This window comes from Xiphophorus couchianus, chromosome 12 (assembly GCF_001444195.1).
Source record: "Xiphophorus couchianus chromosome 12, X_couchianus-1.0, whole genome shotgun sequence".
Classification (NCBI taxonomy): Eukaryota; Metazoa; Chordata; class Actinopteri; order Cyprinodontiformes; family Poeciliidae; genus Xiphophorus; species Xiphophorus couchianus.
Genome location: NC_040239.1, coordinates 1217586 through 1230085, shown reverse-complemented (window position 1 = coordinate 1230085; position 12500 = coordinate 1217586). Strand labels below are relative to the sequence as shown.

At 47.9% G+C, this 12500-nt stretch overlaps 1 protein-coding gene across 3 annotated transcripts; it reads right to left on the bottom strand.

Annotated features, from left to right (window-relative positions):
• Positions 1-1045: 1045 nt before the first annotated feature.
• On the bottom strand, positions 1046-11448 carry phf19 (PHD finger protein 19). 3 transcript variants are annotated; one of them, XM_028034192.1, is made up of 14 exons: positions 11253-11448; positions 10559-10742; positions 10398-10479; positions 10117-10230; positions 9919-10016; positions 9694-9839; positions 9525-9620; positions 2923-3112; positions 2783-2850; positions 2520-2660; positions 2272-2332; positions 2104-2183; positions 1973-2041; positions 1046-1895 (listed from the first exon to the last, which is right to left on the bottom strand). In XM_028034192.1, the coding sequence occupies exons 2-14, from the start codon at positions 10739-10741 to the stop codon at positions 1589-1591; spliced, it is 1635 nt and encodes a 544-aa protein (XP_027889993.1). In that variant the 5' UTR covers position 10742; positions 11253-11448; the 3' UTR covers positions 1046-1588. The 3 variants fall into 3 exon arrangements, with proteins under 3 accessions (XP_027889993.1, XP_027889991.1, XP_027889992.1); XM_028034190.1 differs by having other exon boundaries at positions 9694-9842; positions 11253-11447; XM_028034191.1 differs by having other exon boundaries at positions 1973-2038; positions 9694-9842; positions 11253-11447.
• Positions 11449-12500: the final 1052 nt, after the last annotated feature.

Below are 12500 nucleotides of genomic sequence, written 5' to 3'. Positions count from 1 at the left end.
TGTAGGTGTGTGTGTAGATGTGTGTGTAGGTGTGTGTGTGTGACCTCCAGGTCGTCCAACATCAGCAGCTGAGAGTCCGACAGGATGCAGAACATCCTGGTCCAAACATCAGGCTCCGCCTTCTGCCCACAGGACAGCCAATGAATGGAGGCGCTCTTCAGCTCTGAAACATTATGACATCATCATCCTTGGACAATGTTAACACACACACACACACACACACACACACACACACACTCTAATGAGGAAACCGTCCCAACGCTCCACCAGAATCTGAACTGGAACGTTTCCAGCTGCGCGTTGAGGAACTAAGCATGAAGTCTCCTCATCTCTGTGGCAACACTACGGCAGCACTGAAGGGCCAAACCAACCCGCCTCAAAGATCTGGAAGGTCCAGACTCACCAATCACCTTCATCCAGCCCAGGTGTTGACACCTGGACAGGTGCTGGACCAGCTGCTCCATCCGTCCGCTCAGGTGGACGAGCTGCAGGACACACACATAAAGACAAAGAAGCAGGGAGACCTAGACAGGATGTCCAGAGGGCAGACCGGACGTTCTGAAACGTCCTCCTGTCTGTCCGTCCACTGCTGAGTTTCAGATATCAACACCACGGACTGGTGACCAGACTGTTTACACTGAGGCAGGAAAATGGACCAGTCAGTCACCAGACAACCAGTCAGTCACCAGACAACCAGTCAGTCACCATCTAAAGTCGCCTGTGGGGTTAATAAAGTATTCATTCATTAAACATACCGGCAGGTTGAAGCTCCAGTTTGTCTTCTTAGTGAGAAATTAGTCCAACAGGTAGACAGAACCCGTCCCTCAGTAGAACCCGTCCCTCAGTAGAACCCGTCCCTCAGTAGAACCCACGTCGTTGACAGTGAGCTGCTGCTTTTCTTCACGTGATTTTTAACACCTTAATTGGATTCAGATAATCACCTGCTACACTCTCACTGCCTGACCCAAAACCAGAACCAGGACCAGGACCAGAACCAGAACCAGAACCAGAACTCTTCACATAAACCCACACAGACACAGCAACAGGTCAAAGGTCAGATAACTTTATTGTGAATGGTTGAACCGTCACATGATCAAAACAGCCGTCCACCAGGCCAATAGGAGCGGGGCGTGGTTACCATGGCAGCATTAAAGTGACAGAGTGACAGTTTAACATCTCAGATTTTGCTAGCATTCCTCATTCACATCAATGGGCAGCGTTAGCTTGGAGCTAACTGTTGCTGATGATCAGCTGGGTGTTTGCATAGATTCTGATTGGCCCACAGTGCAACACAGAGAGACTCGGACCAATCAGACTTCAGTAACAGCAAAGGGGCGGGGCTTGTAAACATGCAACCCAGGTGCTTCTGTTTAACAGCTAGGGGGCGTTGTAGATACAACTCTGTTTAACAGATAAGAAGCTGTGGAGGAGAGCTCCACCTAGAGTCAGAAGGAGGAACTAGAGTCTTTGGTTGACTAGAACACCTGGTGGGCTAAATACTGCCTGTAAAGGTCACAGGTCGGCTCTGACTCGTCCCCTGGACAGGAGAGGACCAATCAGGTCAGAGCTCCTCCCACACCTGGGCCTCCTAATAAGGTGTTGACCCCTCCCACTCCAGCAGGTACTGGACCGTCCCTTGACGTGTGACCCGGCGGGCCAGAACCTGGTACCGCTCGCCGTTGGTCAGCCGGCCTGCTGCGCCAAAGTACGAGGAGATGGAGGAGTGAAGGATGGAGGAGTCGGAGGTGATGTGGGCGGAGTCAGACAGGAAGCAGGAAGGCTCAGAGGCCAAGTGGGCGGGGTCATCAGACGGCTCATCCCACACCTCGCTGCGATTGGCCCACTGGCTGTAGCTGTTGCTAGGCAACTTCCTCTTCCTGCTGCCCACTCTGCTCCTGCAGAGAGATGTCAGGTCAGCCCAGGTGTTAGCCCGGCTGTTGCCCCGGTAACCGGCCGCAGGCGAGAGGGTTACCTGCAGCGGGAGGAGCCGGATCCGGATCCAGATCCGGAGTCCCGGTCGACACTGAAGCTCCGGGAGCTGCTGAGGAGGAAGAGGGTGAGCGCCACAGAGGAAGATCTGACCTTTGACCTGCCGCAGCTCACCTCTGGCGACTCCGCAGCTCATCCAGTGAGAAGTCAAAGATGGTGGCCATCTTGGAGGTCCAGCTGCAGCTCAGCTCGCTCTGCAATGACATACAGGTGAGGTTGGACCGGACCGGAGCGGACCAGGTCTGACCCGACCTAAAAACCACAGAAGAAGAAGAGGCTTACGGTGGGAATGGCGTCCTCAAGCAACCACTTGGACTTCTTCTTCTTCCTCTCAGCCAGAACACTGGAGCCAACACAGAACCCATCAGAACCCTGCTGGTTCCGTCCAGCAGACAGGCTGCTTTCAGAACCAACAACAAGAAACCAGCCGGGTTTTGGTCCTCAGGACCCGACCCAGATGCATCCGGGCATCCTCGGATTCCTGCAGAACCGTCTGGACCTGGGGGAAACCTGGGGACAGCAGAACTCACCTGGCGGCGGGCTTCTTGGAGCCCCGCCCAGCGTCGCTCTGAGCGCGCTCAGGAAACAGCTTGGAGGAGGGGCTGGGGGGGACGCGGGTCCTCAGGCAGAAGATGCATTTCCTCTTCTTCATCTCCTTCCCACACAGAAACCTGGAGACAAACGTCCACACGTCTCAGAGTCCAACCCACCAGAGGACACGTGCCCAGAACCAGGCCCAAAACTGGAGGTGACCCGGTTCTGGACACGGGTGCACTCGGACCCGGCTGCTTACTTGCTCTTGTATTTGTTGAGGGCGTCCAGCAGGTGCTGCCCCCTTTCTGCTGGAGGACTGTTGGACAGCTGAGGACACAGAGACAGGAGGAGTCAGGGACGGTCCGTCTGGGTCGGAACCAGGTGGAGCGGTTCCGTTACCTTTCCCAGCTGCAGATGGTCCCAGTTAGCAGAGACGAAGGCCAGAATCTCGTCCAGCTCAAAGTATTTCTTCTTGCTGCTGATGGACAGGTTGTAGAGCGCCAAGTGGACGACGTCCACCCAGCGCAGAGACAGGCGGCGCACGTACTCACTTCCTCTGTTACACACGGCGCACAGGAACAGATAGAACCTGGAGAACAAGCAGAACCATCAGAACCAATGGAACCACTGGACGCAGAGGTGTAGGTAGAACCTGGATTAGAACCGCTCTGGGTGAAGGCGGCCATGTTGGATTCATGTTAATGTGTTTTTTATCCATGCAACTTCTTCCTCTTATCCGGGGTCGGGTCGCAGGGTCAGCAGCCTCAGTAGAGGCCCAGACTTTCCTCTCTCAGCCCCTTCAGGGGAATCCCAAGGCGTTCCCAGCAGAGGAACATCGTACCTCCAGGGTGTCCTGGAGGTAGAGGTGGCAGATGCCCGAGCCACCTCTACTGGCTCCTCTCGACATGAAGGAGCAGCAGCTCTACTCCGAGTCCCTCCCAGATGACTGAGCTTCTCTCTCTAAGGGAGAGCCCAACGGAGAAAACTCATTTTGTATCCGTGACCTCGTTCTTTTGGTCATGACCCAGAGCTCGTGATCATGAGCTTTGGGTAGGAACATAGATCAACCGGTAAATTGAGAGCTTTGCTTTTTGACTCAGCTCTCTCCTCACCATGATAGACTGGTGCAGCTCCCGCTTCACTGCAGACACGGCACCAATCCGCCTGTCCATCTCCCGCTCCATTTTTGCCCTCATTTGTGACCAAAATCCCAAAACACTTAAACTCCTCCACTTAGGGTAGGACGTTTTCCCCAACCTGGAGAATTCACTCTATCATTTTCTGGCTCTAGACCATGGCCTTGGTTTCGGAGGCACTGATCCTCATCCCGGCTGCTTCACATCACCTCGGCCTGCCAATCCAAGTGAACTGCCCTGGATGTCCATTGCAGAATCCCCCTGTGAAGGCCATGGACTACATCAGGAAGACCATTCCGCTGCAACAACTGGAACTGAAATGTAAGCGAAGCTGTAAATGCTAATATGGTGCAACTAGGATCAGTAGATCTCAACTCTGAAATATTGTGTCTTAAGTTGCTCAAATGCTAACTGTGATTATGTTCGGCAATGTCCCTTTTCTAAAGTGGTGCGTTTCATTGATAGGTGCCTAACACTGTCACTTCTAACCTTGTTACATTACGAAGTCATAATTAAATCTTCTTCACGCAGTATTGCATTAATGTTACTAGTAGATGTTACGTTGTGGTTACAGTAGCCATACTTATTGTCACCTGCAGGAGCCTGAACTTCCACACCGTTCTCCTTTTTGTAGTTTTTCTACACATCCAATTCTCTTTGGGTTGTAGTTGCTGCTGCTTTTTAAGTGGCTAGGGCCTAAAAGCCACTACCATGCATTATGTTAGCAATGCACACTTGTTGTGTTTTCTGCATTCTGATCCTTTTGTTCCCCAAGGATCTTATTACATCTAAAAAATGGCGCATTTGAATCGTAGTTTTGACAATATTGTACAGCACAGCATTACTATTTTTATTTTATTACATCATCTTAGTGTTCAGCTTCCATTTTACTCAGCTAGCCGTCTCTGCCTCCGACACAACTTAACATTACCACATATATTTTTTAAATTAGTTCTGAGTACACAAACCTTAACAAGTAGGAAAAGGGGCATTGCTATATTAATAGGCAAATTAACTTCACTGAAACGTTAGTACATAAGGACAGGGAGGGCAGATTTTTATAGAAGGGATAAATGATTGAACAGCAGTGTCCTTTAGAAATGTATATGGCCCTAATGAAGATGTACCAGGGTTTATTAAGTCAGTTTTCAATATGATTGCAGAATATAGCTCTGGTCTATTGATTATGGGGGGGGATTTTAATTGTGTAATGTCAAATATAGATAGGCACCCAGCCTCTCGAACCCCTATATCTAAGATGGGTAAAATGCTTAAAAATGTGTCTGTGGAAGCTGGATTAGTGGACGTCTGGCGATCCAAATTCCCAAAGGAGACATTTTACTCCAACTGACATGCATCTTACTCACGAATAGATTATGTTTTTACTGCCAAGGCCGAGCTACGCAGAATTGAGGATATCACAATATTGCCCATCACAGTCTCTGACCATGCACCTGTTACTCTCCAGTGGAATATAGGATTGACACCATCATTTAAGCAATGGAGACTTAATGCCTCCCTTCTTAATGACAAGGAATTTGTTGCTTTTGTTAAATCAGACCTCAAAAATTATTTGGACATAAACAATACCCCTGAAACATCTCCTATCATGTTATGGGACTGTGCAAAGGCCTATTTAAGAGGTAGCATCATCTCCTACACGACAGCAAAAAAAAGACAAAAGGCAGCCAAACAGAAATATTTAGAAGATAGAATTCGGGAACTGGATCTTCAACATAAAAAGACTAGAGCGTCCAGGATTCTGGATGATTTGAATACATCACGCAGAGAGCTCCAAGATTTACTTTCAGAAAAGATAGAAGGTAACCTTTGTTTTGCCAAGCAACAGTATTATGAAAATGGAAATAGAGCGAGCAGACTTTTGGCCTTCCGACTTAAATAACAACAGTCCTCAAATGTAGTTCATAACCTGAAATCAGGCAATAAATCCATCTTACAACCAAAAGATATTGGTTAAACATTTGCAGAATTTTTTTTTTTTTGACACTATTTTTTTTTTTTTTCTCCGAAGAGTTTTTTTGCGGCGCTAGTGGCACGTATTTTTTTGACAGTAGGCAGACAGGAAGGAGGGTGAGGAGAGGGGGGAAGACATGCGGCAAAGGTCGTCGGGACCGGGAGTCGAACCCGCGACGCCCGCGTCGAGGACTAAGGCCTCCAAACGTGGGGCGTGCTAACCCCCTGCGCCACCACAGCACGCCCCATATTTGCAGAATTTTACAAGGTTTTATACCGAGACACTGACACTTGCAGTGATGAGAGTAAGATAGCAGACTACTTACAAAATATAAATATTTCTGAATTATCCGATATTGTAGCTAAACAATTAGATAAGCCAATTCAAGAAGAAGAAATTAAAAACGTTATCTCATCCCTTAAAAATAAAAAGAGTCCTGGTCCTGATGGTTTCATAAATGAATTCTATAAATGTTTCATAGACATCGTTACTCCACTTTTATTGGAAGCATACCACTTTTCTTTAGAAACTAAAACAATGGCGCCATCCTGGTCTGATGCCACAATAGTTGTTTTGCATAAAGAAGGTAAGGATCCCACTGACTGTGGGTCATATAGACCATTATCGATGCTTAATGGGGATGTACGCATTCTAACTGGTATTCTGGCGAGACGATTAAATGTCATAATAAATCAAATCATACATCCAGATCAAACCGAATTCATTGTCGGGAGGCACTATGGAAATAATCTGCGTCGTTTATTGAATATTATGTCTCACCAAAAAGAAAAGAAAGCTATGACAGCTGTAATATCTTTAGATGCCCAAAAGGCTTTTGATCGCGTGTCATGGAAATACCATACTCAAACATTAAAGAGATTTAAATTTGGGCCCAAGTTTATAGATTGGATACATACATTATATTCATCCCCACAAGCGGCTGTAAGAGTTAATGGTTTCAGGTCAGCAAGTTTCAAACTGGAGCGCGGATGCAGACAGGACTGTCCTTTGTCACCTCTTTTGTTTGCAATTAGTATGGAGCCATTAGCTCAGCTTATTAGGGACAATAATGAAATTAAAGGGATTTTGATTGGCACAGAGGAACATAAAATATCTCTTTACGCAGATGATGTACTTCTGTATCTGTCTGATCCTACATCATCAATACCACGTCTGAGGGAAATGATTTCTGTTTATGGACATTTTTCTGGTTATAAAATAAATGTTGATAAGACTGAGGCAATGGATGTCAATAACAATATTCCACTGGGGGTTAAACAACAGAGCGGCTTCAGGTGGCCAAGGGAGGGCATTAAATACCTAGGCATCAATATTCCTCTCTCATTAAATGATTTGTATCATGCCAATTACAGCAAAACACTGGATATAATTAAAAATGACCTAGAGCGATGGTCAGCATTGCCTTTGTCCCTCCTAGGTCGCATTGAGACCATTCGTATGAATCTGTTACCCAGATTATTGTATTTATTCCAGATGTTACCAGTTATCAAACCAAAGTCCATGTTTGTTGAATTGGATAAAATTATATCAAAATTCATATGGCAAAGCAAGCGCCCTCGCATAAAATACAAAACACTACAAAGAAGTAAGACGGCCTCAATCTTCCCGTTTTGAAATCCTATTGCTGGGCAGCTCAGTTAAAGCCTCTAATTTCATGGATCCAACAGATTCTCAAACAAGATGGCTGAGCATTGAGCAAGCAAAGTGCTCAGTACCATTAAAAGTATTGCCATTTTTAGATATCCTAGTAAAGGATCTGCCATTGTGGACTAAAACCACACTTAACATTTGGAACAAAGTGCGAATTTCTTTCAAGCTACCAAGAGGTTTATCAATATTAACAAGCATATTATTAAGACATATTAAATCCTTCACACCCAATTTCTTAGACAAAAAGTTTTCTAAATGGGCTGAACAGGGGCCTCCATTTCTTCATCAGTTGATCGACAGGAACAGCCTTTATGTCATTTGAAGAGTTATGTAGGAATTTTCATCTCCAGAAAAGTGATTTCTTTTTTGTCTGCATACAAGGAAAGAGTACTAAATCACACACCAATAAGGAACTTGCTAAATCCTTTACAAAAAGATAAAAATTTGATAGCAAAGTTATACTGAGTGTTCCTGTCAATTAATCTTAACGAACCACTTGGACAAAACAAAGATGGGAGGCAGAGAGGCCAGAATAATTTCTGACGAAACATGGGAGGAAGTTTGGACTGAGGCACATCGAGTCACAAACTCAAATATGTGGCAGAAATAAAAATGGAAAATTATTAGCAGACATTTCAGGACCCCAGATGTAGTTTCCAAGATGGATCCTAAAGTACCAAGCTTGTGTTGGAGAAACTGTGGCTCAGCGGTCCCCAATCATACACACATTTTTTGGTCGTGCCCCAAACTTCAAAACTTTTGGGATGAGGTGTACAGGGCTATAAACCAAATCTTCCCGGAAGTTATACCAAAGGATGTTACAGTTGCGTTACTTGGTATTATACCAGATGGTTTGCAAGGACGAGCCAAAGTATATCTGTTAAATGTCCTTTTTACAGCAGCCCTGAATGCATTACAATCAGGTGGATGCAGTTGGAGCCACCTTCCTATGACTTATGGGTTCAAAAAGTAATGGACTTATATCAAATGGAAAAGATAACCTACTCCATATAACATCCATAGCCTTAAGGAACTCCGGGCGAATTTCATCCACTCCCTTTGGGCCGCCAGGTCTGACCGGCTTCCTCCCCCACCATCAGAGCCAACTCACCACCAGGTAGTGGTCAGTGGACAGCTCCGCACCTCTCTTCACCCGAGTGTGCAAGACATACGGCCGCATATCAGATGAGATGACGACAAAGTCGATTATCGAACTGCGGCCTAGGGTGTCCTGGTGCCAAGTGCACATATGGACACCCTTATGCCTGAACATGGTGTTCGTTATGGACAATTCATGACGAGCACAGAAGTCCAACAACAGAACACCGCTTGAGTTCAGATCGGGGGGCCGTTCCTCCCAACCAGGACCCTCCAGGTCTCACTGTCGTTGCCCACGTGAGCGTTGATGTCCCCCAGCAGAACAAGGGAGCTCCGGCTCCTTCCCCACCAGAGAGGTGACATTCCACGTCCCAAGAGCCAGTTTCTGCAACCGAGGATCGGACCGCCAGGGCCCCCGGCCTTGGCCACCACCCATTCCACACTGCACCCCTTTTGCCCCTCCCACAGGGGGTGAGCCCAAGGGAAGCAGGACACATGTCTCCTCTTCGGGCTCCATGGGATAAAGCCCGGCCACCAGGCGCTCACCAAGGTGCCCCACTTCCAGACCTGGCTCCAGAGTGGGGCCCCGGTGACCCACGTCTGGGCGAGGGAACACTGTTTCCATTGATTGTATTCATCACAAGGGGTCTTTGTGCCTCTTATGATGTGTTTTTATATATTTTTTCCTCTTCCTGCTCTGGGTGAAGGCGGCCATGTTTTCCATCTCTCCTCCCTCCCTCTCTGCCCTGCTCTGCTCTCTGTCCTGTCTGGTTAATCTTCTGGACTGTAAATCAAGGATCTGGTCAGCTGATTTCTGAATGTAATGGATGAAATTTTCTCTGAGCAACTGATCAAAGCAGAGCCCTCTGGCCCTGATAGGGCCCATTCTGACCTCAACGGAGCCAATGCAGCTGGAAAGACCATGGATTCCTGGGGAAGTAGCAGACTGTGTGTCTGTCCGTACTGTTGTTTCCGGATGTTGAAGATGTGAACATGACTGGATTTTTGGCAGTTAGCTGCTTACTGGTAAATGGTCAAAAGCTGATAGGGTTAGAGGTTGCCTGGCTGTGAGGAAATGAGCCGCTCTATCCAGGTGCCCTCAGGGCCACACTAGGACCCACCTGTCCCCGAACATCATGGCGTCCTGCAGGCTCTGGGTGCAGGCCTCATGGAACCACTGCTGACACCTGAAGCACTGCAGCATCTTCAGGTACCACCTGCAGACACAGCATCATCAGTATCCAGGTAACAGCCAGAACCTGCAGAGAGCTCTCTGATTGGTCGCCTTACTCTCCAGGTCCGCCGCAGTAGCAGTAACAATGCTGCTGATTGGTCCGATGCTGAGAGTCCCAGTTCAGCGCTGCCAGATCGTACGGCAGGACCTGCTTCATCGCCCACAGTGCCTTGGCTATCGGACCCTTCCTCAGGGCGCCCCCCTTCTGAGAGAGAGGGAGAGGGTGGCATTAGAGAGAGGGGAGAGAGACAGTGCCACAGTGGACAGAGGACAGCTGGTACCCGGACAGCCAGAGCGAAGACACAGCGCCTGCAGAACCAGGGACTGAGCTCGGTGGCGCTGCCCTCTACTGGAGGAACGTGGCACAGCTGGTGGAAACCTGAAACAGAGCAGCTGATGTCATAAGGCTGCTGCCCTCTATAGGCCCACATGCTCACTGCAGTCTCACCTAGCTACCAGGACAACTACAGCAGACTCACCAATGCCACACTTTCCACAGATCAGGATGCCATTGTTCGGCTCCGATTGGCTGCCCGCGTTAGGCTCCGCCCCCTGGCACACCGAGCAGCGAGGCTCCTCCCCTGGGATTCCAGCTGCAACGTGACTGGACAGATTTTAGTAGCTGAATGAGACAAACAGCGCCCCCTCTGACCAAAACATGGAACAACATGAGGCACAGCTTTCAGTCAGACGGTTCCAGACCGGTTCTGGACCCGACTGATGAATGAAGACATGACCTTTGACCCTAGGATCCCCTCACCGTGTTGTATGTCCTTCCAAAGGACCCAGAACTTGGAGTTGTCCTCAAATGTGACGAAGCAGCTCTGCCTTTGAGGGCTCACCTGTCCACCAATCAGAGCATCACACTTAGAGCTCCAGGCCAATCAGAGCAGAGCGCTGACGGTTTGCAGATTAACTCACCCTCTGGATCTTCCCCACGTAGTAGAGACCATCCGACCAACGGCAGAGAACAAACTGACCCTCGCTCAGGTGAGGCTCCGCCCCCTCATCGTCCTCCAGGACCCCGGTGCTGTGGCAAGCCCCGCCCCCTGGACACACCTGAGGCTCCAGACTGCAGAAGGATTCGGTCAGATCCTCAAACATCCTGCAGACAGACAGGTGAGACATCTGAGTCTCCAGGCTGCTGAAGGATTCAGTCAGCTCCCTAAGCGACCGACAGACAGATGAAGAAACAGACAGTTGCTCAGTCTGCGGCTGTGATTCATTCCTGGACTCTCAGGGGGTTTCTGACAGGTCGGAGCATGCGCAGTACATCCTCTGATGATAAACCGTTAACTAACTTGTTAACCACAGAAAGCAGCACACCCTGAGCTGCTATTCGAGTTATGTCTAATAACTCCGGTAATAACTCTATTAATAACTGCGGTAGTAACCCCGGTAACCTAACCCCGGTAACCCCGGTAACCTAACCCCGGTAACCTATCTCTAACCCGTTACTGCCAGTAGCTGCCGTCTTCCTCTCTGGTTCAGCTCCGGACCCAGTTCTTATCATGGTTCCTACATTCAGACATCTGACACTGAGCTGTTCTGACAAACAAACTGGGTCGGACCGAGCCGGACCGGTGTCAGCCAGCAGAACCTGGCCCGGTCTCACCTCTACTGAAGCGGTCACGGTCTGTCCTCCTCCCGGTCGTCTGCGAGACGCTCAGGGTCCGGTGGCCGTGAGACAGTCAGGGGTTCGGTACCGGCTCAGAGAGTCTCTGGGTCCGCTCTGTCCTCAGTCTCCGTCTGGTTCTCCTGTCTCTGTTTCGCGGCACTGAACTTCAAACTCTCTCAGCCGCCATTTTTTTCTTTTTCCCGCGAATCACAGCCTGTTCTTTTTACGCTGTCGGCTTGGTCACGTGACCGCATGACTGCGCAGTGGAGTGCTGCGGTAAACGGTCCGGGCTGTGTTTATTTAAATATAATATATTTATTATTACATTTTATATAATAATAAATATATTATTTATTAGGATAAATAATATATTTATAATAACAGTTCTGGATACTGCAAAAAACAGCAAAATCATGATTGTCAAGAGCAAAGAAGACACTAACTATCTTTCCCTAACTTCACCCTGTGTGGCAGCATCCTCCAAGTTACTGGTGAGGTCAAATATTTGGGACATTACATCACCGCTGACCTGTCTGATGATAGACATTTACAGGCAGCGCTGGATGCAATATGTACAAGTTAATATGCTCCTTCAGACATTCTCTATGTGCTCAGCATCTGTCAAGACTGCACACTTTAAAGCATACTGTACTCCGATGTACACTGCCCACCTGGTGGCGCTACAGAAAAAGCAGTATGCATAAATTTCAGGTCGCTTACAATGATGGCATGAGGATGCTGCTTTGGGTGCCCGATGGAGTAGTGCCAGTCAGATGTTGGTAAGTGCCAGTGTACCAACTTGTGCTGCTGTGCTTCCAAACATTAAGATCAGATGTATGTGTAGATTAACAGGCTCTGTAAACAGCATCACTTTGACCAATCCTGTTCAAAGGTTCTTCTCTCTCAGTGGAATCACTGGCACCTTAGTTTATATGGCAGCGAATTATTTTATTTTTATTGTTCTTGTTTTAGACACAAAACAATCATAAATAGGACTGATATATATATAATTTATAATGATGTATTATGTTATGTTTACTATGTTTATCATGTTCATCGTTTGAATGGAGCAAACTGAAAACAGGGCTGAATAACTGAACCTACTCTGCGTTGAGGTCCAATGGCTCTCAGGTGGTTTGGTGGATCTGAGGTGAAAATCTGACAGAACTTATAGGACTCAAATGGATCAGAGCTAAAATGAAGCTAAATACGATGAAATATTAACGTTTTCTGACCATTGGTCTG